The sequence below is a fragment of the Monodelphis domestica genome, chromosome 8 (assembly GCF_027887165.1).
Source record: "Monodelphis domestica isolate mMonDom1 chromosome 8, mMonDom1.pri, whole genome shotgun sequence".
Classification (NCBI taxonomy): domain Eukaryota; kingdom Metazoa; phylum Chordata; class Mammalia; order Didelphimorphia; family Didelphidae; genus Monodelphis; species Monodelphis domestica.
The window spans coordinates 26,458,943-26,486,189 of record NC_077234.1 but is presented as its reverse complement, the minus strand read 5'-3'; the positions used below and the strand labels follow the sequence as shown (position 1 = coordinate 26,486,189).

The following is a 27,247-nucleotide window of genomic DNA, read 5'->3' as shown; positions in this document are numbered from 1 at the left end:
CTTCCTCATTTCTAAAATGGATATTGTTAGTACTCATACTCCATACATTTGAGGATAAGTGAAACTGAAAGACAATGTTTTGTATAAATCGCTCTGTAAATTTGTAAGTACTATATAAAATGTCAGGCATTATTACGATCATACTGCCTTGTAATGAGGAATAGTTTGCTCTATTTTAGATAGACCACATTCTTTTAGGGGTGTTATGAACAGATTTTAGGAAATCTTTTGATGCAATTGCTTAGATTTTCATTCACATTTTTGGTGACATTGATTTCCTTGCAAAATGTCAGCTTCTGCCTCCTAATCAAGTTGAGAACCAAAAGATTAGACAGGTATCCAGAGGGATTATTGCTGGGCCTATCAGCCTTTAGAATTTGGATTATTTTAAACCTTTTGGATTAAGGATGCTGACAGAACTGTTGAAACTGGAGCTGATATCCAGTGATTAAATGCCAGTGATGAAGAGAGACCAAAGTCTAATACGGAGAACAAAACTGTATCCCTGTGTCATAACAAGAAGTATTCAAAGTATTCTTATTCTCAAAGGATAATAGAAATAGAATATGAAAAGTCATCTTGTCCAATTCTCTTCTTTAAAAAATGGAAAAAAGATGGTCACATGGGTTAGGTAGTTTGCTTAAAAAAATTGCTCCAACATGACAGTCAGGGTTCGAATAGGGACCTTTGATTCCAGAGTCAATAGTCTTTCCACTAAACAAAATGGCCAGCTGCATAGGATAGGGAAAAGAGTGACTCACCAATTTGTTTTAATATCTATGTATGCATTTATACATGTTTACCTGTACATATAGCACATATGGATATATGTAAACATATTATTAATCATAATGACAATAATTTGAGACATATCTATGATGAATAACTTTAGCCACATCTTAAAGGACAATTTATACATTTTAAACCTATCTCTACTACATTTCAGCAGCTTGAAACAGAACTGAGTGTAAAATTCATGGTTACTAATGCAAAAGAAATTATGTATATTAAATCTGAATACTTTAAAAAATTATTATTTGACTCACAGGTTGGAAAATAAAATAAAGGTCTGCCAGAAGAGATAGTTGAATATTATAGGGAAAAATAGCAAATAAATTTAATTCATCACAAATGCACCAGTGGAATTGTTTACTGAGTTTCTTGTCTAACTCTCCTTTTTATATGAGGGGTATTTAACTTTAAAAAATAATATTCACATATCAAAAGTAAAAGATATGAGCAAATTGAATAAAAAAGAAATATGTTCTAATTTTATTCATAATTTGCTGTCTTCATTTTGTTAGTCATTTTTCTCTGCTCCAGTAAGGAACAAAATCTGTTTTCCTTTTCATCTTGAAAAAAATCCTTGGTCTCTTTCTTGCTATCACTTTTTTCTTCTTATTTATGTGTTGGACTGGGATGCTCAGTGAGTAATGTATTGACAGAAGGACCATAAGCTGACAGGAATCCAAAGGAAGAAAAAGAGAAGAGGAGGGACAATGAATGGAGCAAGATAAATAATGAAGAAGATTCAAGAGTGGGAAATGATAAACATGGGGGGAAAAGTAGAAAGAGATAGGGAAAGTAAGAGAAAATATGACATACTCCTAATTTTACAGAATACATATTTTATGGTGAAAAAATTTAGAATTTTGTATATAAAGTGCTATTAATATTGAGAATCATAATGAAAAGAATTTATGTTATTTATTTCTAAGCCATCAATATAGATAAAAAGATATTCCATATTTTTGCAAGTCCAGAAAATGTTGAATTTGTATAGATAGATAGATAGATAGATAGATAGATAGAATTTTCTAGTGGCTTCCTTATCTTCACCAAAACTAGATTCATCATGGACTTCTCATGCCAATAGAGTATGAGAACAAAGCTATCTACAATAAATACATTTTAATTTTCTCTGGAAACATAAATTGTTAAAAAAACAAAACAGCCTTTCAGAAAAGTGTGGATTACACTCCCATTTTCATGAGTGTCATGTTCAATAGACCCCCATTCCTATTTATTTCTCTTTCCTTTTGGATCAAGGGACATGGTTGTCTTAAAAATCAATAGTGAAGATAATAGAGGTCTAGAGCTATTATTTCTTTGATATGGACAATTCCTCATATGAAAGCTTTCTTTTTTGTTATTTTGTTGTTCAGTCATTTCAATCCTGTTTGATTCATCATGACCCCATCTGGGATTTTCTAGGCAAAGATATGGGGTGGTTTGCTATTTCCTTCTCTAGCTCTTTTTACAGATGTTGAAATGGTAGCAAATCTGGTAAAATGATTTGGTCAGGGTCCACGGCTAGAAAGTGTCCGAGGCTGGACTTGAACTTAGATAAGTTTTCCAGATTCTAGGCAGGGCACCATATATATCCACTATGCTACCTAGCTGAGCTTCACCTGTAAATAATAGCAAGAGAATTGCTTGGGCCACTGGAAAGTAAAATGACTGACCAAAAGTCACTCAGCCAGTAAGAATAAGAAACACAATTTGAAAACAGATCCTCTGGACTCCACATCTTGCATTCTACTCACTGGACGGACCATCTTTTTACTCCCATAAAGACTTGGGATATTGTAACTGGAGCTAGATAGGACAGCACAGAGTTTTCAAATACATGGCTTGCATCCCCTTTGAGTGAAGCTTAAACAAGATTAAAATATAATAGGGAAATATTTAACAAAATAAATAAAAATACAAAAAATAGATAATATGCCATTTTAAAACTGAGTCAGTGTGCAGTCCTCAAGAATACTTAAGAATGACCCTCATTTCTATTTGAGTCAAACACCCTGGGTGAAGTAGACAGTTTGTCTGGACCTTCAGTCAGGAAGATCTGGCTTCAAAGACTTCAAAGACAAACAAAGCAGTGAACAAATCACTTAATTACTGTCTGCTTTAATTTCCTTACTTCTAAAATAATTACAGCAGATATCTCCCAGGGTTGTCATTTATAAAGCACTTTGTAGATCTTAAAAGCACTACATCATTCTTGCTATTATTGAAGAAATTACATATCCAAGACTTCAAAGATGTCCAGGCTCATCAACACAGATTCATTCCTCTCTCTTGCAGAGCATGAGCCATTTATGACTTAGTAGATGGTCAAAAGTTACTATGGCCAAAATCTCCATCATCCTTGGTCAACTTGCTGACCATTATCTCCAAAGTTAACAAGGCAAATCATCATATAAATTTAAAGGGCTGAACAAAAGATTTTTCCATCTTAGCAGAAGCTGTGATAGCATTTGCTGTGTTAGTGTGCTGACTGAATTCAACTGACTGATTTGAATTCAGATATTCCATTTAGCCAGCTTGCCTGGATGCCTGGCTGTATAGACAGATGAATGAATAGAAATATGGACAGATGCATGGATGGATAGGTAGATGAATGGGTGTCCAATTGGATGGATTAGCTTTGAAGAATGCAGTCATTTTAGTGAAAGATGCTAAGGGTACACATTTCTGAAGTCAGAAGACCAGGGTTCAATTCTTGACTCTAATGCTTACTACCTTTGTAGACTTGGGCAAATCCCTTGACCTCTGTGGGTCTTATATTCCCTAGGTGTAAAATGATGGAATTTGAGCTATATGTGTGATTTTATGAAGTATCAGAGAATGTCTTTAGTGGAGATTGAATTAAACTTCTGCTAATAAATAATTTTATTTTAAGATAATCTGTTTTCATTTTACATCCTGATTCACCACATTAGTTATATTTTATATTTAAAAATACTTTGGATATTTTGTTATTAATTTTCACTTTACTTGATCTAGGTAATTAGATAAGAAAAATAATTTCTAGTTGGATTATGGGTTTAAACAAAGTCACAGAGATTAAAAGCAGATATTGGAGATGTTGTTTTTTCAATTTGTCTCTACATTTGTAGAGCCTAATACAAACAAAATACAAATAAAATATATTACAAAATACAAATAATACAAATGTATATATATATATATACATATATATATATATATATATATAATCCTCTTCTAGGACTGGGTAGAAGAAGAAATACCCATGTAAATGTCCAAGATATTTATCAATGTAAAATATTATTAACATAGTAATCATAACATTGACGTAGACTTAGTATTCTTGATTTTGGGGGGGAATGTATTTATTACTAAGAATATAATTGCTGTTTGTTTGTTTGTTTTTTGGTGTTGTTGCCAATTAGTTGGGATTCTCAGCTGCCTGGATTTGCTTTTCATGACCAATTCATTCAGATATCAACTCGCCTGCCCTCAGAATTCCTTTATGGATTTGGGGAAGTTGAACATACTGCATTTAAGCGAGATCTGAACTGGCATACTTGGGGAATGTTCACCAGAGACCAGCCACCAGGTGTAAGTGATTTGGTTCTTCCTTCATGTCTCACAGAGGGCCACCCAACAGAATTATAGGAACTTCTACAATGGAATTACTGCACTGACGTCAATCTCTGTTCCTCATTTGAATGGTTATTTTTTTCTGATGTAGTTAAAGTATTTCTCAGAAAGAAATCATAATACAGAACTCTACACACACACTCACCTACACATATATACATGAGTATGTATGTATATGAGTGAGTGTTCATAGCTCCATTTTGTACCATTAATGTTTGCCACCAGATATACTATGAATCAATGGCAAGTCATTGAATACTACTTGAATTTTTTATCTTCTAGGTCTATGTTGTATGGGATAAAAATAGATTAGAAAAAGAGATTTGTTTCTAAGTAAAAAAGAATGGACTCATTTTCACATCTACCATAGAGTCAGAGGACCCAAGTTCAGAGCACATCTCTAATCCTCACCTTGTCCAGTCACTTAAACTTTGAATTGTGCTTGCAGAATAAGAACTGTGATCCTATGAACTTATTTAGTAGCTCCGAGCTTCAGATGTAAGCATCAAGGTGATAGTCCAAAACCTTCTGATTTCCAGGGAAAAACTGTGTTTTCAACATTCACCTTTAAATTCTGTCCTCTAATCAGTATTCAAAAGCTAAAACAAGTCCCCTACAATTGCCCCAATTTCACCCATGACTTAGTATCCTGAGAACAAAGGCTTTCCTTTGTAACTAATACTCATAATTGAGGTTTAGCCAGCAGCCCACCTAGTGGCTATACTTATGGCGTTAGAGGAAAAAATAGAATATGATCTCTCTGTACTAATGATGCTAATATACAAGAACCCAAATTTAGGTTGAACTGCTACATTGGATATACCTATTTTACTTGAATTTATTCTTAACTTAAAATAAGAGTACTTAATCTAGAGTTTGTGAACTTTTTTCTTTAGCATTGTAATAACTTTGTAATATAACTGACTTCCTTTGAAATCCTTTATATGTTATTTTATATACTTAACAACATGCTTTTAAGAAGGTTTGACTAGCTTCCTCTGACTGCCAAGGGTGTTGATGACACACACCAAAAAAAAGATTAATAACTCTATTTCAAGAAAACATCGATATTATGATGGTGTGACATTAACTAAATAATCGCTATCACAGAGAGCTCCTATATTTTGACGTTCTTTTTTTAAAATGAGATGGTGGATTCAGGCTTTCTTTTTTTCTTTCTAGAAGAGAAGATGCTTTCTTTGTCCTATAAATATTTCTCATTAGTGAAAAAGCTATTTCACATTAGTGAAATATCAGTACAAAAGCTGAGAACAAAACCCATCCACTTCCCTTCTCCCTTGAATACTTTAAAGCAGAAGCAATTTTAAAACATGGATAATGCATACTAAAAATGACTTTACAAGGGAAACTGAATTGTTTCCTTCCATTAAAATACACAAATAAGTGACCTAATGGATAGAATGTTGACTTGAAATCAGAACATTTTGAGTTCAATTCCTACCTCAGATATTTTTTCTCTCAGCCTCTAGAATGAATAGAATGTAGAATGAGAGCCCCTACCTCAAAGGATTGTTTGTAAGTTAAAAAGCAAAATACATTGCATACCTTAAAGTGCTATATAAATGTTATTCTTTATTATTATGTGGGTTTGCCATTAAGAACAGGTCCATTTAACTCACAGGATGTGCTGATCTTCTAATTAGGTAGTAAGATCCCCAGCCTCCCTCATACCAAACCACTGAAACCCAGAATACTATCTCGATTACAATTAGATGTACCATTTTGTTTTTCAGTATAAACTTAATTCCTATGGCTTTCATCCCTATCACATGGTCATGGAGAATGAGGGTAATGCTCATGGAGTTCTTTTGCTCAACAGTAATGGAATGGGTAAATATATGGAACTGTGTTTTTAATGCATTTTTAAAAGTGATTTTGCTTCTTGAGATTTCTAAATGAAGTGTCAGTATGCAAGATGTTAAATGTGTATTTTCATTCCAGATGTGACATTCCAACCAACTCCTGCTCTTACTTACCGCACACTAGGAGGAATTTTGGACTTTTATATGTTTTTGGGTCCAACCCCTGAAGGGGCAACTAGGCAATATCATGAGGTAGGAATGGTTTCATGTCTTCCTTTGATGATAGAAAAAAAAAACTTTAAAAAAATCTATGGTTCCTTTAAATCACAGAGCAAAAACTATACTTTTTCCTCCTTTTGTTTAGCTCATTGGCCATCCAGTTATGCCACCTTATTGGGCTTTGGGATTCCAACTGTGTCGTTATGGATACCGAAACACATCTGAGATTTCGTCCCTCTACGATGAGATGGTGAAAGCCCAGATCCCTTATGTAGGTATTTTAATTAGCAAAGGCAAGTTTGTTATTTGAATGAATCTGAAAACATCTTAAAATCACAGATCTAGAAATTGAAGAAGTCTCTGAATCCATCTAGTATAAATGACTAATTTTTGCAGTTAGGAAAATGAAGTCCATGGAGGTTAGGTGAGTCACCCAAGGTTTTTGATTCCAAGCCTGTATTCTTTGATTAGTGCCATACTTGCTCTCTACCATCTGCTCATTTACATTAAGTAATGGAATAAATAAATCAATACTGGTAAGCTTAATTATTGAAGAAAATATTGAAGAGACATTTTCCATAGATACTGACAATAAGTTAATGAGTAAATTATTGAAATGTCATTGGTGGATTTGTAACAATGGGAATATTTAACTTTACATCTTATTTTTTTTTTCAATTCAACTGAAAGAAGATGAGTTACCCTTTTCCCAGTTCTATGGATTAGTTAGGAGGTTCAGCATATGAGCATATCTCTGAATGTTCTGTCATATCTCCATGATACTTTTTAAGAAACCATATTACTCAACGTGACATCATTAAATCATTTACTTTTTTGTTTCATAAAGACTAGTAGCATAGCTTCATAGTAGGGGGTTCTGTCTTCTATCACATCAAGCATGCCAGGATTTTTTTTCCTTTAGAGAAAAACATAAAATTGATCTAGGACATTATCATGTAAGATCATGTGTCCTCAAACCTCAGGAGTTTCTATAGCATCCAGTACCTAGGACTAAAACATACTCACTTGATATATATAGTTTTTGGTTAGTAATACTTTTCTTCATCAATATAGTGTAGAAGCAGAATGGTACCTTGACAAACAAGTTTACTTAGTTCCATGGCCAAGCTTGTTATTTGTTCCTGTGTCAAATCCTCAACATTTCCTTAATCTCCCTTGTACGGATTACCTCATCCTTCTTGGGCTCCTCCCACAGGTGGAAGCTCATGATTCAAATATCCACTCATGACTTAAAACAAAAAATCCTGATCATGACTGCTCATATCTCAAATTGCTCATGACTTAACGTGCTCATGTGTCAAGGTACCACTGGATAATCTTGTCAGTTGAAAAGAGTTGGAGATCCTGGATGAAATTCTGGATCTTCTCTTTACTCACTGGGAGATACTAAGCAAGTCTGGATACAGTTAGATCAACCAATGATTAATATCATTATAATTTATAGCATCTATAAGAACATAAGGAGAAAGAGTAACAAGACTATCTAATATTGAGAGGATACATAGTATTATGAAAAACATATTGGGGTTTAGTGTGGAAAGACCTGAGTTGAAGAACTTACCAACTGTGTGACTGGACAAATCAGATGAAGTAATGGACAGAGTGGTTGAATTGGAGTCAGGGACACCTGAATTCAAATTTTCTTTTGGTTACTTATTAATTTTTTAATGTTTGAGCAAGACCTTTAATTTCTCTCTGCCTCAACTTCCTCTTCTATAAAATGGAAATAATAATAACACCTGTATCATGGGGTTGTTGTGAAGCACCAATGAAATAATATTGCGATGCTTCATTCATTTTAAAGCACTATATCAATATTAGCTCCTAGAATCACCAAACAGGCATTCATAGAACACATAATTTGCAAAACAATATATCTTATCTTATTTGGCCTTCATTAATGCCCAGTGAAGAATAGATACTATAAAATAAACAAATACAGATATGAATATAGGCAACTGCAAATGTATAGATGCACATATAGATACATGCACATACATAGACATACACATTGCAGCATTGCATACATATGCATATATATACATAGATTTATTTGGGTACCATCTCGGATTTCATTGGAGTAGGGAATTCCCAGTGCGTAAATGCTCTCTACCTGAGTTGATCAGGACCTGCTACTCAACTTCTAGTTGTAGACAGTTGCTTGTGACACTAGTTAGTAAGTCAGAAACATTTATTAAATATCTACTATGTTTCAGGACTGTTCAAAGTGCCAAGATACAAAGCAAGGCAAAATATACTCTTTGCCCTCCAGTTCACAATACAATAGGAAGACAACGTATAAATTGCTACATATGAACATTCTACATACAGGATAAATTGGAAATAGCCAATCAAAGAAAGAAACTAGAATGCAGAAAAACTGGAAAAGGCTTCCTATAGAAGATCTGGAACTTGAAGAATATAGAGAACTCAAAAGGTGGGGATGAGGAAGGAAAACATTCTAGGCATAAGAGAAATCCAGTGCAAATGTCCAGAAAAAAAGTAGGAGGTCAGAAAATGTATCCAAATGTGTCAGAAGGGAGAACTAATCCAAATCTCCCTGATTCTGAGACTATGATGTTATCCACCAGACTCCACCATTGCCTTTAAAACATTATAATCCCAGTTTTATAGATGAGAAAATAGATTTGAATTGCCGAGAGACTTGCTAATGACAATACAATAAGAGCTAAGATTTTAACCTGGACTTACTAATGGAAATCTCAGTTCTTTACTCATCTTGCCATAATGCAATCACAACAGCAGCTCACTCTTAAAAGTTTGGAAAACTCTTTCTTCCCAATCAATGAATAAAATAATTTCCCTGGGTCTCATGAGGTTTATTCATCTGTAAAATGGTGATCATTGCATTTATACTACTATCTAAAAACTATTGTGAGAAAAAACATTTTTAAATTTAAATTTAAATTAAAGTGTAGAGCTCTATGCCAACATGATTTAATGGACATCATCAATTTGCTATAGTTTTATTTATAGTTCATATATCACTTAGAGGATTTAAGAGTAACATGGGAAGAAGAAATCAGAAAGAAAAATAAACACATTCATTAATTGGGTTCCTGTTTTCAGTTCCTTTGGGAAGGACAATCATTTTTAGCTCAAATGAACACATTATCTCTTGCTGACAGTCAGGAATAGTGACAAATTTAGGATGCAAACTTAAACAAACTGATTAGAGTTGACAATCGAAGAATATTAATGAATGTGGTAATGCTTTTTCCTTTTCAAAAAATGTTATGGAGAGCTACATTTGCTTACATTTCTTTGTTGACTGGTGAGGTAAATGGAAAACCTATCAACTCAGAATTTAGATACTAGCTATATACCTATTATTCTTTATGGACACAAGACAAAAATAACTTTAAAATGCCCAAACTTCCTACCACAACTATCAACATCTTTTTTTAAATTTTCTATCCCTATTAAAATGTGTGCTGCTCGAAGATGATCACCATTGTAATAAATAAAAATTAATCTTGCAGACATACTAAATTTATAAATATTTATTAGAAAAGAGAAAAAGAGGGAAAGAAAGCATTACCAGTCTAACTAGCCAAAGTCTATATCTGAGTTGCTTCTGCTTCATCAGGTTCTATATTCCCCACAAGGCTCTGGTCCATTTCACAATTGTGACCCCAGCTAACCACTTGGTCTGGCCAGTCAAATTAAGCCTAGCCAAAGAGTTTGCTTGAGTTCAGGAAAGGACTGTAGCCAAAGAGCTCTAGTTTCTGTTTGTCCTGGCTCTTGCATCTTGCCTAAGACTTTACACGTACTAGGTTTCTGATTGGACAATCTAGGTCATGTGTTCTGATGTCCAGGCACTATGCCTCAGGGTCTTTTATTCAGCACAGTCCCTGAAACATAGTCAACTCTTGATAAATGCTTATTAACTGGTCTGATCTCTATCCTTTTGATCTTCCCCCCTCCAAAGAAACAGAAGTGATAATTTTGTGAGATATGGCTTCTAATTCCTGGCCTGGGTTAGAAAGTTGACAAAATTAGGTTGAGCTAAATTAATTCTATCTAAATTTATACATTTTTAACACAAATCCTCATAGGACTGAACAATGAATTTTTAGAGTTCAAAAGATAAAAGACATTGTATTTGGGTCTTGATGAACTTGATGTTACTGACATTTTTTTATTTGTTTGTTTCCTGTCTAACACTTGTGATTCCTTTTGGAGTTTTCTTTGGAAAGATACTAGTGTAGTTTGTCATTTCTTTGTCCAGCTCATTTTATAGATTAAGAATCTGAGGCAAACAGGGTTAAATGATTTCCCTAGCTAGCAAGTGTCCGAGTCTGGATTTGAACTTAGGTCCTGCTGACTCCAGGCCTGGCACTCCATCCATGGTGCCACCTTGCTGCATTTTGATGATAGTATTATCAGATAAAACTAAGTGTGTTTCAACATGTCTACCTATTTTCTTCTTATTAATGCATGCTACATACATTTGGTCTACCAATGGTTATCAATATCTGCTATCATCTGTAGTAATTTTCATTATTTGAGATTCTTCCTTTATCACCATGATTCTTGTGTATTGCAGGATGTACAGTACACAGACATTGACTACATGGAACGGCAACTTGATTTTACCCTCAATAGGCCCAGATTCCAAGATCTTCCACAGTTTGTTGACAAAATACGACGTGATGGAATGAAATACATTATTATTCTGGTCAGTGTTTGTCTTTTTATTTTTATGAATGATATTTATCCTTATCTCTTTCTCATTCTTTTATTTTTTTCCATCTTGAATAAAAGAATATGTGTGGTATTTAACAATTTAATGATAGAAACTGGAGTGTGGAGAAACAACTCCAGAATCAGAGATATACTGGAAAATGTTTAACAACTGGGGTGGGGAGGGAAGTACAGATATTACAATCAAAATTTTCATTCAAATTATTAGCATGCTTTCTGGTATTTTCTTTAGACAATCATCAAAACAATCAATCAAACTTTAATCTGTAGCTTTTGTCTATTTCAGAGTTATAAATACCAAAAATGAAAACTTAACAATTATCTTTCTCAATACAGTAGTAATAGCTCCAGCACATCACAGTTAGAACCCATGATCATCTCTCACTCTCTACTCCTCATTTTTCCGTTCATTGTACACATTAACCCTAAATTGAGAGTTCTTAACTGGGTCTTTTGATGTTTAAAAAGTATTTTAGTTAGAGTTTTTTAATTTAACAAATTTCCTTTGAGATCCTCTGTATTTTTTTCTCTGCATTAAAAAACATTTTCTTGAGAGGCTTTATCAGTCTGGCAAGAGATCTGTGGTACAAAAAATGGTTAAGGACCCCTATCCAAGGCTATATTGGGCTTTCTGATTAACTCCCAGGAATGATCCTAGTTTTTGCTAAGTAAATATTTATTACAACAAATCAGAAATTATGAGAAAAGCCCAAAGCAATTTCCCTTGTATATTATCTTTTGAGCTAGACATAATAAAAAAGTGACCATAAAGCATCTCTACAATTGCCAGTCCTGAACTCAAAACGAGAGGAAGTCTCTTTTGCCGGGCCTGCAAAGCTGCTTTGAGATTTGAAATATAGCAGAGAGTTTCAATATAACTTCCAGATATCCACCTGAGTGTCTTCCCTGGAGAATTTTTTAATATATTGGATAGTATTTGCTTATTTGTATACCAATATAATAACTTGTTTTATTTATTTATTCATTCATTCATTTACTTATTTATTTATTTATTCATTCATTCACTTATTAATTAATTTATTTGTTTATTTATTTATTTATTTGATTTTTATTAAACCCCTACCTTCCGTCTTGGAGTCAATACTGTGTATTGGCTCCAAGGCAGAAGAATGGTAAGGGCTAGGCAATGGGGGTCAAGTGACTTGCCCAGGGTCACACAGCTGGGAAGTGCCTGAGGCTAGATTCGAACCTAGGACCTCCCATCTCTAGGCCTGGCTCTCAATCCACTGAGTACCCAGCTGCCCCCTAATAATTTGTTTTATTAGAAGGGCAATCTAGCTTAATTTTGATACCTGGTATACTTATCCCCATGCTCGCTGCATATAATGGCAGTTTGTTTCATTTTACTCATTTAACTGCTGTCTAATACAGTTTCCTTCCTTGACTCACATGATCCTATTATCTCCAAAGAAGGCATCATCAAACTTTTAAGTCTATGTGGATAACTTCAATGGATACAGGTTCAGAAGGGAAACATGGATGGTGGATAGTTATAGATAGCTACAGTCTATTGCTAAGTGATGAGGAAGAAGGAGCATTCTGACTCCTTGAAAAAATGAGCGACTAATAGGATAGAGACTGTCACTGTCCTTCATTAGAACATAAACTTAATGAGAATTAAAAAAAAATCATTTGATTCTTTACCTTTAAATGTCCAGTGCCAAGCACCATGCCTATCACGTAGTAAGTGATTAATTGATCACAACTAGACTTTGGTCACAAATTACCTTAATATGAATGAATATTTCAAAACAGGATCCTGCAATTTCTGGAAATGAGACAGACCCCTATCCTGCATTTACCAAAGGGGTTGAACAAGATGTCTTTGTCAAATGGCCAAATACTGATGAAATTTGTTGGGCAAAGGTATGATTATAATAAATTACTTTAAAACAGTCAGAAAAAGGAAAGGCAACTGAAGAGGCAGGAATGTAAGAAAAAAGGAAAGAAGGAAGGCAGGAAGGCAGGCAGGGAAGGAAGGAAGGATAAAAGGAAGGGAGGAAGAGGAAGAGAGAGAAGGAGGGAGGAAGGAAGGAAGCAAGGAAGGAAATAAGCATTTTTTACATACCTACTCTGTGCCAGACATGGTACTAAAATGCTCTTCTAAGCATTTTATCTCATCTCAACTTGTAGTTAAAGATATATCTGTTGAGATAATCCCCTTTCTCCTTTTGGGTATTATATTTTAATATTTTCTTCTGACTTTTAAAAATACTTACTAAAACTCAATTCATATGCAGAATAGAATTTCATAGAGAATTTAAATGATTTCTGATGTATTGGTTTGAGATATGATGAAGAGAGCATCAGATTTCAGATATGAGGTTGAAGAGAAGTTCCATTTATAAAAATAGGATTCTCTGGAAATATTTGCATATAAAACATGTTTTCTTTGATCATTTAATGACATGACATTAAATGAAGAAAATAATTAGTAAATAGAAGGAATTATTTGCCTAGTGGCTATCATTTCAGAATATGTAATATGCAATTTTTTGTTGATCCTCCCTCATGCACCTAATGTAGACAAATTATTACTGGGAGAAGAATCCTCATATCTCATTTAAAAATCAATTAGCAGAAATCCATAATAAAACTGATACCATATCATTTTATATCTTCTACTAAATTTTCTTGTTATTGCTATCAATGAAAAGATAGCAGACACAGGTTTAGTGTAGTTATCAGTTGGCATGAAGATTTATCACTGAATTTATCATTGATGTGGGCACTCTCACAATCCACATTATATTCTTTCTGACTCTGTAGACAATTTCATAGGTGGCTTTGGACAGATTTTAAAATTATCAACTGTTGGGCAATTACTCACCTTGAAGTCTTTTCAAAATTAGCTAGGCTGTTCCTAAGGCTAGCTCTACTGTGATGCCATATTGAAAAGCATGTGCGGACTGAGAATCTCTGCACCATGATGAACCATCATAATACTACTATGGTGGAAGAATAATATATGCCCAACATCATACACTCTGGTTTTCCTTGCTCACTGGGGGTGCGATTCTTTGAGCTTTTCTTAAATTCTTTTCTTTTCTTTCAATAGGTTTGGCCTGACCTGCCGAATGTCACTATAGATGAAAGTTTGACTGAAGATGAAGCTGTAAATGTAAGTTCTCTTTGATTTGCTCCAAAATATAATGGTGCTACAGGTGGATTTCTTAATCAATTATAAGGATGCTGTTTGCCTTAGTGAATAGAATTTTAGGTATGAGGACAGAAAAATCTTAATACAAATCCTTTCTCTTACTCTTATTATTTGTATAGTGTCACAACTACTTTCTGAAGCTCAACAGATTTATTTGTAAATTGATGATGATAGTAGTAATATCTATAGTACTCTTACTTACATCACAAACTTGACATAACTACACAAACTACTCCATGAACTTTATAGTGATATAGAAAATTAGTTGAGAGGCAGAATGGAATAATAGATTGACACACATAGATGAACAGAATAAGGAAGACCAGAAGTCTTGCCTTTGACATATAGAGACTGTTGAACCCTAATCAATTTATGAATGCTTCTCTTTAAGACCCTTCTCTAAAGTACGAGTTTCAAAGCAACTACTGATAGATGCTGCATATGAGCTTCCTCACTGGAATTTTCTTATGTTGATGAAATCCTAGATCTGCTTGAAAATGCTTATAAATGAAAGCTTTCTTCTAGAAAACACAAAACTTTGGAATATTTTTAAGTTATAGGTTTATATTTAAATAGAATATTCTCTTTGATCTCAGTCTCCAAATCATCCCCGAAGGCTAGTTCCTGAACACATATTTTCCAGGAACAATGGCAGCATTGGATTTACTACAGTTTCAGAATTAGAAAGCAGGGTGGGGATGAGGAGGAGACAGAGTGGGTGCCATCTCACTGAGGGCACACTGACAGGCAAAGAAGATGGCAAGAAAATATTTGGAGTGCAATAGGGTCAGCTAAACACTGTGATCCAAGTGAAATATTCACCAATCTGGATGTTGTAGGACTCAGAGAATGAGTTGTAGTGTTGAAAATTTATAATCATGAGATGACAAGCTTGCATCTATAGAGCACTTTAATTTTGCAAATTTTTTGAAAATATCTCACTTTATCTTCAAAACATATTAGGAGGTGGGTGTTACTATTATTCTCATTTTACAGATGGGGAAATTGAGGCAGACTGAAGTTAAATGATTTGCCTTGCAGGGTTGTACATCTAACAAATATCTGAGGCAAGATTTGAATTCAGTTCTTTCTGACTATTGGTTCAATGCTTTATGCACTGTACCATCTAGATGAGGGCATTGTCTCTACGGATATGCTGCTTATGAGGGCACAGAAGCAGGGTAGCTGGAAAGAAGAGATGGGTTAAGGTAAAGGAATTCCTCATCTGTAATTTAGTGATGAAATGTATCTCTGAAAATGGTGATGAAATGTATTTCTGCTTCCTCATCTGGAAAATGGAGATGAAAATGAAAATAATAACACCTATTTTTCAAGGTTGTTAGGAGAAAAAAATGAGGTGATACTTGGAAAATACTTCATAAATCACAAAACATTATAGAAACATAATGGTATGAATATTATTCCTATTATTCATATATACTTATTTAAATAAAATAAACTTAATTAAATAGGGGTAAGGTGGTATGGTGGTTATAGTAAACACATTTGCCAATATAATTTTTACCATTTTCATTGTTAATTCTGAAGAATTTCTGAATTGAGAAAATCTAGGGAAATACCTCAAGTAGTTACAGTTCCTCAGAAATAGCCTCAATTGACTTTGCTTTTATAAACAATGAATTTTGTGCCATTCTTTTACAGGCCTCCCGAGCTCACGTGGCCTTTCCAGATTTTTTCCGGAAAAATACAACTGATTGGTGGACAAATGAAATTGTAGATTTTTACAATAACGTGATGAAGTTTGATGGCTTGTGGATTGTAAGTGGACAGAACTTTTAAAATTTTGTTGAAAGAGGATTAGAGATGTTCCCTTTCTGCTATCTAATTTGTTTTGTGGAAAAGTTTTTATTTCATCACCAAGGCATTGACAGAATTCTCTCACTTTTTGGCTTCTCTTTCTCAACATGAATGAATTTAAAAATTGTTCTTAATTGGAGGGTGAGGGGAGATCCTTTCAAGTCATTCAAGACAGAGCCAAAAGAATGGTATAAGATAGTGTAAGAAAGATGTGCTTTGAATGCTGCGTCTAACGTTTACTAAATGTGGTTCCACACATAAATCATATCATCTCTCTGAGAGTCAATTTCTTCATTTTAAAATGGCAACAAATCACTAAATCTAGAAGCAATGGCAGTTAGGTGGGATAGCACATGCAAATAACTTTACAGACTTTAAATTGCCACCTAAATGGCCAAAGATTTTGTACTTTATTTCATAAATACATAATGGAAATTTCCAGTAGAGAGATTGCCCTATAAACATGTGTGGTGATGTAAAAGATATTTATAGGGATATGATTACACAAATAAGTTATATTTAATCTCTCACTATCTGAATCAAATAATTTTAGAAATAAAAACTTTTTTGTTGCGTATTTGTTTTAGGATATGAATGAGCCATCCAGCTTTGTCAATGGAACAACTACTAATGTATGCCGAAATGACTCACTCAATTTTCCACCTTATTTTCCAGGTAAGAATAAATTTGACATTATTACTGTGAGATATGAATGAGTAAAAGGAATCATAATTAGCAAAGATACTAAGAAATTGGCTTGGGGTCCTACTGAAGTCAAACAGCATTCATTTACTTTATTAGAACACAGAATCTCAGATACGGAAAAATCATCTAGGACAGTGATGGCAAACTTTTTAGAGATGGAGTGCTGGGCTCTACCCCCACACAACCCCAAGTCTGAGTGCCACACTGTCCCCCACACACATAGATATGGAGTGTCATATAGGCACCACTCCCTCTTACTATGTGCTACTAGACAGAGGAGTGGGTGATGTGAAGAATGTCTTCAGCAAATGTAGAGAGGGAAATGGGAGTGTTCCAAGTACTCTGACCCCCTCCAGCTCAGCTGCCTGTGAACCACTTACTTTATCCCCTGTGCATGCCCATTGGGCAGCTGGGCAGAGGGGTGGGGATGTGAAAAAATGTCATCAAGCAATGTTAAGAAGGGGAGGGGAACAGCTGTGCCCAAGCCCTTCTGCATTTCTAATATCAAACTCTGGGGGTGGGAAGGATGGCTGTAGGTTAACATACAGTGTTCTACATGCCATCTTCGACACCTGTTCCATAGGTTTGCCATCAGTGATCTAGGATCTATTTCTCCCCTTTTCTGGATAAATAGCCTCTTTTTGAATAACTCAAGAGAAGGGGCATTACATCCTTTTTCACTTTCAGATAGCCCTGATTCTTAGGAATTTAGTTTCTTTATATCAACTTTGATTCTTGGCAGAAAATGTAGAAAACAATCTTTCCACATGACAACCATCTACATACATTTACCCTAAGAATATTCTTTTCATTTTCAGTTTCCTTCCTTCCTTCCTTCCTTCCTTCCTTCCTTCCTTCCTTCCTTCCTTCCTTCCTTCCTTCCTTCCTTCCTTCCTTCCTTCCTTCCTTCCTTCCTTCCTTCCTTCCTTCCTTCCTTCCTTCCTTCCCTCCTTCGTTCCTTCTCTCCTTCGTTCCTTCTCTCCTTCTTTCCTTCCTTCCTTCCTTCCTTCCTTCCTTCCTTCCTTCCTTCCTTCCTTCCTTCCTTCCTTCCTTCTTTCCTTCCTTCCTTCCTTCCTTCCTTCCTTCCTTCCTTCCTTCCTTCCTTCCTTCCTTCCTTCCTTCCTTCCTTCCTTCCTTCCTTCCTTCCTTCCTTCCTTCCTTCCTTCCTTCCTTCCCTCTACATTAGAGCTCTTGATATGTATACTCCATTGCTGTCTATAAACATTTTAAGGGGAAATACTTCATAACAACAGCTTTAGTTAAATACTTTTTGATAAAAAAATACATGTTTATTTTTACTAGGATTTAAGGGCACATTGAAGACTGTCATTGATATTGGCAAGGGGAAAAGCAATGCTCAGGCTTCCTCTACTATGCAGCTGCTTTTTAATACCCCCTTTATTAATTTCTGTCATCCTTTGAGCCCCCTTAGGTCAAATGTAGATACTAATGAATTGTGTTAAATTTCAATGAGTTGGCCTAACTGAGATACAAGTCATTTTCAACCCTGTTAAGAGGCTTTGGACGAAAGAACAGTAACCTAGGCTATAATATCTATATCTTAAAAACTTGATTGTTGAGAGCCTCTTTTATAAATACTTTCTACCTAAATATGAATATTGAATAATTGTGATTAACGGAATAACTTTGTGCCAGTACCTTTAATTTATTTGTAAAGCAATTCACCTTCCATGTATTACAATTCATAAAAGTTATATTTCAAGGTATTTTGGAATTATCATGCTAGTTAAATTTATTTAACTGTTTGTTAACCCCAGTGAGCACATAGAATGTGCATTAACATAGTACAAAGATTGGGATATATTACTTACAAGAGTGGTTTAAAATTTTGGCAAAATATGCAAATAAACTATAATGGAAGGATGCAGCAGAATCATTTTAAAGTTTGATACTGATTATTTTTTCTGATAAATTAGTGATGTTGCTTTTTAATTGCCCATCCTTAGCACTAACAAAAAGAGGAGAGGGATTGCACTTCAGAACAATGTGCATGGAAACTGAACAGATTCTGAGTGATGGAACCTCAGTACTGCATTATGATGTGCACAACTTGTATGGATGGTCCCAGGTGAAACCAACTTATGAGTAAGCCATTTTAAAACTATTAATTCTACAAAATTATTTAATGCTTTGACCTCTTAAAGTGTTTTTATTGTTCATTAATATATGCCAGAAGAAGATAACTTCCTTGAATTGGGCACATAAATAAATGAAGAATTTAAAACTGCCAAAGGCATCATATTTTCCTAAAGTCACATAAGTTGCAAGTAGCAAAGGCATCATTTGAACTTAGGCAAACTGACTCCATAACTCCCTTTTTTTCTACTGTACTATTTCTGGCAAGTAGGAGGTATTGTGCAAAGAGTTCTACATGTTCCAGGAATACATGAGTTGAAATCTAGCCTCAGATACATTCTAGCTTTTTGACTGTTGGCCAGTGACATAATTTCTGTCTTCTTCAATGTTCCCATGGCTAAAATGGGATAATGATAGCAACAACAAGGCTTGTTGTGAGAACAAAATGCCATAATATTTGTAAAAGCTTTGGAAATATCAAAATCTTAGATAACAATAATAATGTTAACAATTATTTGTTGAAATATCATTAATATATCTACTCTGTAGAAACAAATTAAGGAGGGACAGCTAGGTAGCTCAGTGGATTGAGAGTCCGGCCTAGAGATGGGAGGTCCTGGGTTCAAATCTGGCCTCAGACACTTCCCAGCTGTGTGACCCTGGGCAAGCCACTTGACCCCCATTGCCTAGCCCTTACCACTCTTCTGCCTTGGAACCAATGCACAATATTGATTCCAAGAGGGAAGGTAAGGGCTTAAAAAAAAACTAAACGGAAAGGAATCAAATAAGGAGATGATTGTCATTTAAAACCTATGAGGACTATTTAGAATACATCTCTATGTTAGGATGATTATGCAGAGCAAAGTTATCATAGTTTTTTGGCTAGAGTAACTATGTACTCTATATTCTCAGCCAATAACTGAGACAAAATACTGGACTGAATCAACCGATATCTGGTTCATAGGAATTGCCTTGCTTACCAATTAGTAATAATTCTAATCATTATAGCTAATGTTAATATAGCTATAACTTTGTAGAAGACACTGTGATCTATATTTATCTCATTTGAATCTCACAACAACCCTGGAAGGTAGGTGGTATTATTATTTTCATTCTACAGTTGAAGAATCTGAGGCAGAGGTTAAGTGACTTGCCCAGGGTCACACAGACCATAAGTGTCTGAAGATGGATTTGAACTCAGAATTTTTTGACTGCAGGTCTGGTATTCTATCTTCTACACCAAGTAGTTGTCAATTTATAACAAAAGTCACATTAATCTTTTGAATTAACCAAATGATTAAATCTAAAAATTTTAAATGATTAACCTTATTTAGACATAGTCATAGGCTTTTTATAATGATTTAGGAGAATGACTTCTCTCTAGCTGTTTTAATCTAATTAAATAAGATTTGTAATTAGACATGCTAAACTGAAAATAATTTGGGGCAATATTTATAAAACAGTTTCAAAAATTCAAGGTCGTGACATTAAAGTTTTTTTTTTCTTCTTCTGGCTAATCAAACTGAAGCCAATTAATTTATTTTGTACCTACCATGCAAATAGCATTGTTTTAGGAGCTAAATGCATAAGAACAAAGTAAAAAAAAAGTTCCTGATGTCAAAGAACTTCCATTCTGATGGGTGTGCTACAACCTGTAAACAAATAACTAAATACAAAATTTTCTGAGGAAGGAAATATATTATTGCTAATATCAATGCTATTCATGTCAGTAAAGACAGTTTTAAGTATTATATTTTAAAATAAGGGAAATCTAATAAGTTACAAATCCTTTTTCTGTCATATTTCTTTCCAACTTTAATAATCTGCAAGCTTTTGGTTCACAAAATTTCTTAATTCCAAAAAATATTCTCTGATAAATAAATGAATAAATCATCTTCCTACATCCTAATTAGGTAGTTATGGTAATGCTATTATCTACAAATATTCAAAAAATACAAGTAAGCAAAGTTAATATTGATAATCATTTACGTCTGATGATTGAAATGTGATGAAACTGGCAGTATAGGATATAATCATGGTTAATTTCCCACAATGTAATAATATATGTACAATTAGTTTGAAGAAAGTATTTCACACTAGAGAGTTTATGTCTTCATGATTTTGGTGGCAAATTAAATGTTTCCAATGTTTTAAGCATACACTAAATTTCTTTACCTGCTTCATTTGCATGACTACATTAGCGCCTTACAAAAAGCAACAGGCAAACGAGGAATTGTTATCTCTCGTTCCACATACCCTACTGGTGGACAATGGGGAGGACACTGGCTTGGTGACAACTATGCAGAATGGAGCAATTTGGACAAATCCATAATTGGTATGTTATAATGATCTCTATCATGATCCATTTACATTTGTTCCATCATAGTCAACTTTTCAGGTTTTTTTAAACCCTTACCTTCTGTTTTAGAATTGATAACTAAGTATTGGTTCCAGGGCAAAAGGATGGTAAAGGCTAGGCAATGGGGTCAAGTGACTTGCACAAAATCACACAACTTGGTCAAATTGGAACCCAGGCCTCAGGTCAAATTGGAACCCAGGACCTCTTTCTCTAAACATACTGACCATTCTATTTCTGACTTTAAAAATAACTGGAGACTTTTTCAAATGCTTTGCTGAAATCAAGCTTCCATATTTAGAGCATTCCTCTATCAATCAAGGTACCACACATTTTAGTACTTCGGAGATCTGTGATTTCCTTTGGGGATATTTCTCTCATAGACTCTGAATACAACCATTATATGACTTAGTTTATGGTATTTTGTGATGTGTTATGGTTAAAGCATTCATTAACTCATGGTAATCGAGAATATGAGCAATATTTGCTCTTTCATTTTTTTTTTCTTTTGAGAATGGGTCTCCAAAACTCACTGAACTAGAATTGCAAAGGCCAGTGACATATGTAGTCAGTCACATTGCTGATCTGCACAGAAGCTTTGACCTGTTCTGTTTATGAGCTACATCTGTTTACCCCTCATTATACAGTCTGGTCTTCCCCATCCCTATTCCTCAATGTTCACTGTCTTAGTAATAGATTTAGTGCAGATGTCTGATGGATTTTGGCCCTCCTGAAGCTCTGAACTACTAAACTTAAATAATCTGTCAGCTTCAGCTTTCCCTGTAGCAGATATTATAGGTATCTATTACTATGCTTGGCAGGTGATGGTTATTTCTAGGATTTGTCTTGGCTTATATTTGAATAACATATCTTCAGTTCATCACAGAAACTATTCTTGAATTCTAATTTCAAAGTACCTGGCAAATTTTTGGGTCCATATGCTCCATAACTTGTGCATTTCAGAAATCACCTCCATAATAATGCATGAAAGATTGGTCTAGTTAAAAAAAGAAGAAAGCCAGAAATAGATAAAGGAAGGAATAAAAGGAAGAGAAGTAAGTTAGAAAGAAAGAAAGAATGAAAGAAAGAAAAAAGAAAGAAAGAAAGAAATGAAAGAAGGAAGGAAGAAGGAAGGAAATAATGAAAGAAGGAAGAGAGGAAGAAGAGAGAGAAGGAGGAAGGAGGGAGATGAAAGAACAAGGATGGAAAAAAGGAAGACAGGAAGGAAATTAGGGAAAAGAAAGAGAAAAGAAGGGAGAGAGAGAGAGAAAGAAATAAAGGTAGACAGGAAGAAAGGATACAGGAAGTAAAAGAGCAAAATGAAAGAAGGAAGGAAGAACAGAAGGAAGGAAGGAAAAATGAAAAGATAAAAACTAGAAAGGAAGGAGAGAGTAGAAGTAAAGGAAGAAACAAAGAAATAAAAACTATAAGCTAGGATATTTATAATGAAAGGTATATTCTTCATAGGGATTTCTGCTAACAAAAATATTTCATTCTTTAGTTAAAATTTCAATATATGTAATTTCTGTGTGCACATACAAAATGCTTTAATAATTATTGTACTGATAGGTATAGATTATTGCTTTCATACATATTACTGCTAAATTAGAATCAGATGTACTTATTTTAAACTTTTATGACATACAAAACCTTATAATGTACAAATATGCCTTTGTGGTGCTAGGTAGCAGGATTTCAGCACTATATAGAAGGAAAGGGTTATAGGACTCTTATATTGGAGAAAAATAAGAAATGTGATTAGAAGTTAGAATAGTGCTCCATTCAGTCTATATTACTTTATCCTTGAAAAGAATATCCAGGGAAACTTCTTTCCTCAAAGAACATAGAAACGATCTCCTATTGTCAATGTCCCAGTAATAAGCCATTACAGATCTGTCAGACAGGCTTTTTCAAATCCCATTTTAAGATTACCTATATTGGCCATCTATAAGGTTATGGATGAACAATAGCATTGCATTTATTAGTTGAAGAAGAGGTCAAGACCAGAGTTATGTTTGGCATTAGAATTCCTGCTACATAGCTCCTTAGGCTAGATAGAGGAATAGATTGAGTTTTCTTCTTGTAAATCATTAACTGTGATGAAATGTAATGAATTAAAGAAAAAAGAAAATAGTCCTATAGAATTACTGTACTAAATGAGAAGCATTAGTAAGACTGGTCTGCATAACGAAAAGCTGAATTCTAAAATATTTAAAGGAAATGGTATGCTTTTAATTTTCAGATATGTTAAATAACTAAGTTAATGGCAAATAATATATTACCTAACATTGACTTATAGGATTTTAGGCATAGTGATGAAAGAGACTAAAAAAGAATCTGGTCCTCTCCTCATCAGTGAATTTATAGATAAAGAAACTGAGATCTACAAAGTTTAAATGACTTCCCTAAGGTCTTGATGGGATTAAGCAAAAGAAACTGGATTCTGACTCACTCTTCATGTTGTCTCAGTGAGCAAACATTTATTAAGTATGTTCTATGGGTCAGGATCTGGAGATAAAAGTATAAAAATTACACAACCTACTTGGCATTGTCAGAAACAACCCCAAGATATATAATAGATATTCAACTAAGCACCTACTAAATACAGTTATTTATTTATGTTTTCTTATTTGTCATATGAACAAACTCTTCTATATTACTGCCCTTTTCTGCCGGGAGCCATCAAAGACCACGCTGTTTAACAGTCACACGTGGAAACCGGGGACTGCAAAGCAGCCCCCAGGAAGGATAGAAACATTCACTGAAACACTCCTAAATGACTTTCCTTATTAATATCTCCTTATTATTGGAATTGATATATGATTATTATTCTTACTTAGCCCCAGGAAAAATACATGAGAGCAACATGCTTTCAGGATTAATATAGATGTCCCACTCTGTCCCCCCAAAATATTACCAGGAGACCCCACTTACAAAATTAAGCCTAAGGATTCTTGTATACCCACTTAGATAGGACCCTCTTTTCCAGGCTTAAAAACTTCTGGCAAATCTGTGTCATGTTGATGCTACCCTCTGATCTTACATTTAGCAACAATGTTTTGTTGACTATCTCCTTAGGTTTCACATCTGTTATTAGGTTCTATGGAAACATGTATATTGAGAATGAAATTGTGTGCCAAGTAGGTGTGTAATCATGAGGTTATAAAATAAAGCTAAGTCACAGCCAAAGGGGTGCAGTTTATCCTCTGAAATCTGTGCAATCCCCAGTTTCCACATGTGACCATGTCAAATAGCATGGTCTTTGATAGCTCCTGGCACTTTTCTTCATAGTTCTGTCTCTTGTTTTGTTTCTGTCATTCTCTTTATTTCTGTCTCTGTGTTCTTAGTATCTCTGTGTTCTCTTTCTCCCTCTCTACCTGCCATGTCTTCCCCCTAATTTTCTTCTCTCTTTTATCAGAATGGGTTGGTGAACTTCTGATTACCCCTCAATTTTCAAAGACTTTTCAAATACATTGTGTCAAATCAATAAGGTTTTACACTCATCCTTATAGTATTCTGTCACGTTTGAGGAACTAGTCAACTTTTTCTGTTTAATATCACATAGTATAAATGTTTCAGTTACCATTTTTCTTATTGATGGATGGAGGAAGAATGAGGCAATATTTAAATAATTCTTGAACAAAATTGAGCCATTCAATTGTAATGAAATGATTATTGCTCTTACTAAAATCATTCAAATAGTTGCAAAAATACCTCCTTTCACAAATGTGAGTTCCACATATAAAATAAATGCAGAAAAATCCCCTTCATTTTCAAAAAGAACAACTTTGAAAGTACACTGTAATTTCCTCTAAAAGCAATATGCATAAAGCTCACATACATTCTAATATACTATCAGGTCACATTGAAACTAATTCTTTATTTTTCTTATAATTAACTCTCACAAGGTAGATATCATTTCCATGGATATTTAAATACTATAGACAAAGTGCACTCTTCTGTAAAGGAAACAATGTTGATTGAATTACATATTTAATAGAATTGAAATCATATAACAGTGGATATATTTATAAATAGAATGGCACAGAATGTAGTTATAATACTAACTGCAGCATCTCTTCTAACCACCATTTCCTCATAAACTAGAAATAATAATGAATTAGCAAGCATTTGTTTAGTGCCTACTACATGACTATTATATGCTATATACTATAGTACTTATCCTGTCTCATAGGGATTTTGTGAGACTCGAATGAAGTAATACAGGGTGTTCCAAAAGGTACGAACACTACTACTGCTGCTTCTACTGCTGTAACTATTATTGTTGTTGTGTTGAAAATACCCTGAAAAGTAAAGCAATATTAAAATGGCCAAAACTCATCGCTTATTAAAATGATTGTCCATCTGTTTTAGGTATGATGGAGTTCAGCCTCTTTGGGATCTCATATGTAAGCATCATTATTTTACTCCTATTCCTTTCTTAGCACCATTTTTTCAATAAACTGAATTGATATTGAATTTAAAATGGTAATGTGTTACAGACTGGTGCTGACATCTGTGGCTTCTTCAACAATTCAGAATATGAGCTGTGTACTCGATGGATGCAACTTGGATCATTTTATCCATTTTCTAGAAATCATAACATCGCAAAGACTATAGTATGTATTCAGTGCATTCATGTTTCCCTGACTCAGATATTTGGAGGAATATTTAATTCCATCTGGCTTCCTTAATTGAGTCTGTAAAAATTCTTCTTTAGGAAAAATTGCTTTAGCCAAGAATATTTAGTGGCAAATGAATAGCAGGGAGAATCTTTTAAATGAGTGATTGAATGAATGACAATATGGAAAACTTTGTGACTTTATAAAAAGTTTTGTTCATAATCCATACATGATATTGCTGTAAACTGAGCTTATTTATGGTACATCTATAACAATAATCATTCATATAGGGACAGTTAGGTAGCCCAGAGGGTAAAGTGCCAGGTCTGGTAACCCCTATGTTGAAATTTGGCCTAAGACACTTTCTAACTGCCTGACTCTGGGTAAGTTACTTAACCCCCCTTGCCTACCCCTTGACCCTCTTCTGTCTTAGAATTGAAGCTAAGACAGAAGGTAAGGATTTAAAAAAATCAATAATATAAGAGATTGGGAGGAGTTTGGTACTTGACTCTAGTCCTCTAGAAGGAGGGGGGGGGAGTTGAGTGAGGCGGTGTCAGTAAAAGCTCAAGTTAGCAGCAATTAGGAGATTAGAGGTGATGACCATAATTTGGGAAGGACATCTTGTTTTATGGTTTTGAAAATGAAAATAGGTCATGTAGCTCATACAGAGTTGTGTCCTTAATCTTTCTAAGCTTCATTTTTTAATGAAGAAGTTGGTTTAGATAGATGCTGTGGTCTTTCCTAGTTCTAAACTGATGAACCCTATGAGGTATGGAATGGGAAGAGTGTTAATCCCATTTTCTTTTTTTTTTAAACCCTTACCTTCTGTCTTGGAGTCAATACTGTGTATTGGCTCCAAGGCAGAAGAGTGGTAAGGGCTAGGCAATGGGGGTCAAGTGACTTGCCCAGGGTCACACAGCTGGGAAGTGGCTGAAGCCAGATTTGAACCTAGGACCTCCCATCTCTAGGACTGGTTCTCAATCCACTGTGCTACCCAACTGCCTCCGTTAATCCCATTTTCTAAATGAGGATTTAGAGGGTCATATTGGTGCCCTGATTTTTACAGAGTTGTGTGGTAACTAGGTCTTTAAGGTGTTATGATCCCAGTCATGTCTTCTTACTTAAATCCTAGTTTCCCAGCTTCATTGCCATATGTCTTTAGGAATCCACAATTAAAGGTTAAAATCTCTGATCTCTGAAATGAGAAAGAAGAGCTAAGTATATCAAAATAATTATACTTTTCTTTTATTGACCATTTTCTTCTTTCTAC

The 27,247-nt window shown here is 34.4% G+C and overlaps 1 protein-coding gene across 1 annotated transcript in view; it reads left to right on the top strand.

Moving 5' to 3' along the window:
* The window catches only part of SI (sucrase-isomaltase), a 101,808-nt gene that overhangs the window by 56,889 nt on the left and 17,672 nt on the right, over window positions 1–27,247 (top strand). Inside the window, exons 27-39 of the mRNA XM_001368258.5 lie at window positions 4,197–4,365; window positions 6,162–6,258; window positions 6,370–6,482; window positions 6,595–6,720; window positions 11,041–11,172; window positions 12,975–13,085; window positions 14,278–14,340; window positions 16,042–16,158; window positions 16,785–16,872; window positions 18,870–19,008; window positions 21,201–21,334; window positions 25,730–25,764; window positions 25,858–25,974. Coding sequence (XP_001368295.3) covers window positions 4,197–4,365; window positions 6,162–6,258; window positions 6,370–6,482; window positions 6,595–6,720; window positions 11,041–11,172; window positions 12,975–13,085; window positions 14,278–14,340; window positions 16,042–16,158; window positions 16,785–16,872; window positions 18,870–19,008; window positions 21,201–21,334; window positions 25,730–25,764; window positions 25,858–25,974 — 1,441 coding nt within the window. The remainder of the gene's footprint in view (window positions 1–4,196; window positions 4,366–6,161; window positions 6,259–6,369; window positions 6,483–6,594; window positions 6,721–11,040; window positions 11,173–12,974; window positions 13,086–14,277; window positions 14,341–16,041; window positions 16,159–16,784; window positions 16,873–18,869; window positions 19,009–21,200; window positions 21,335–25,729; window positions 25,765–25,857; window positions 25,975–27,247) is intronic.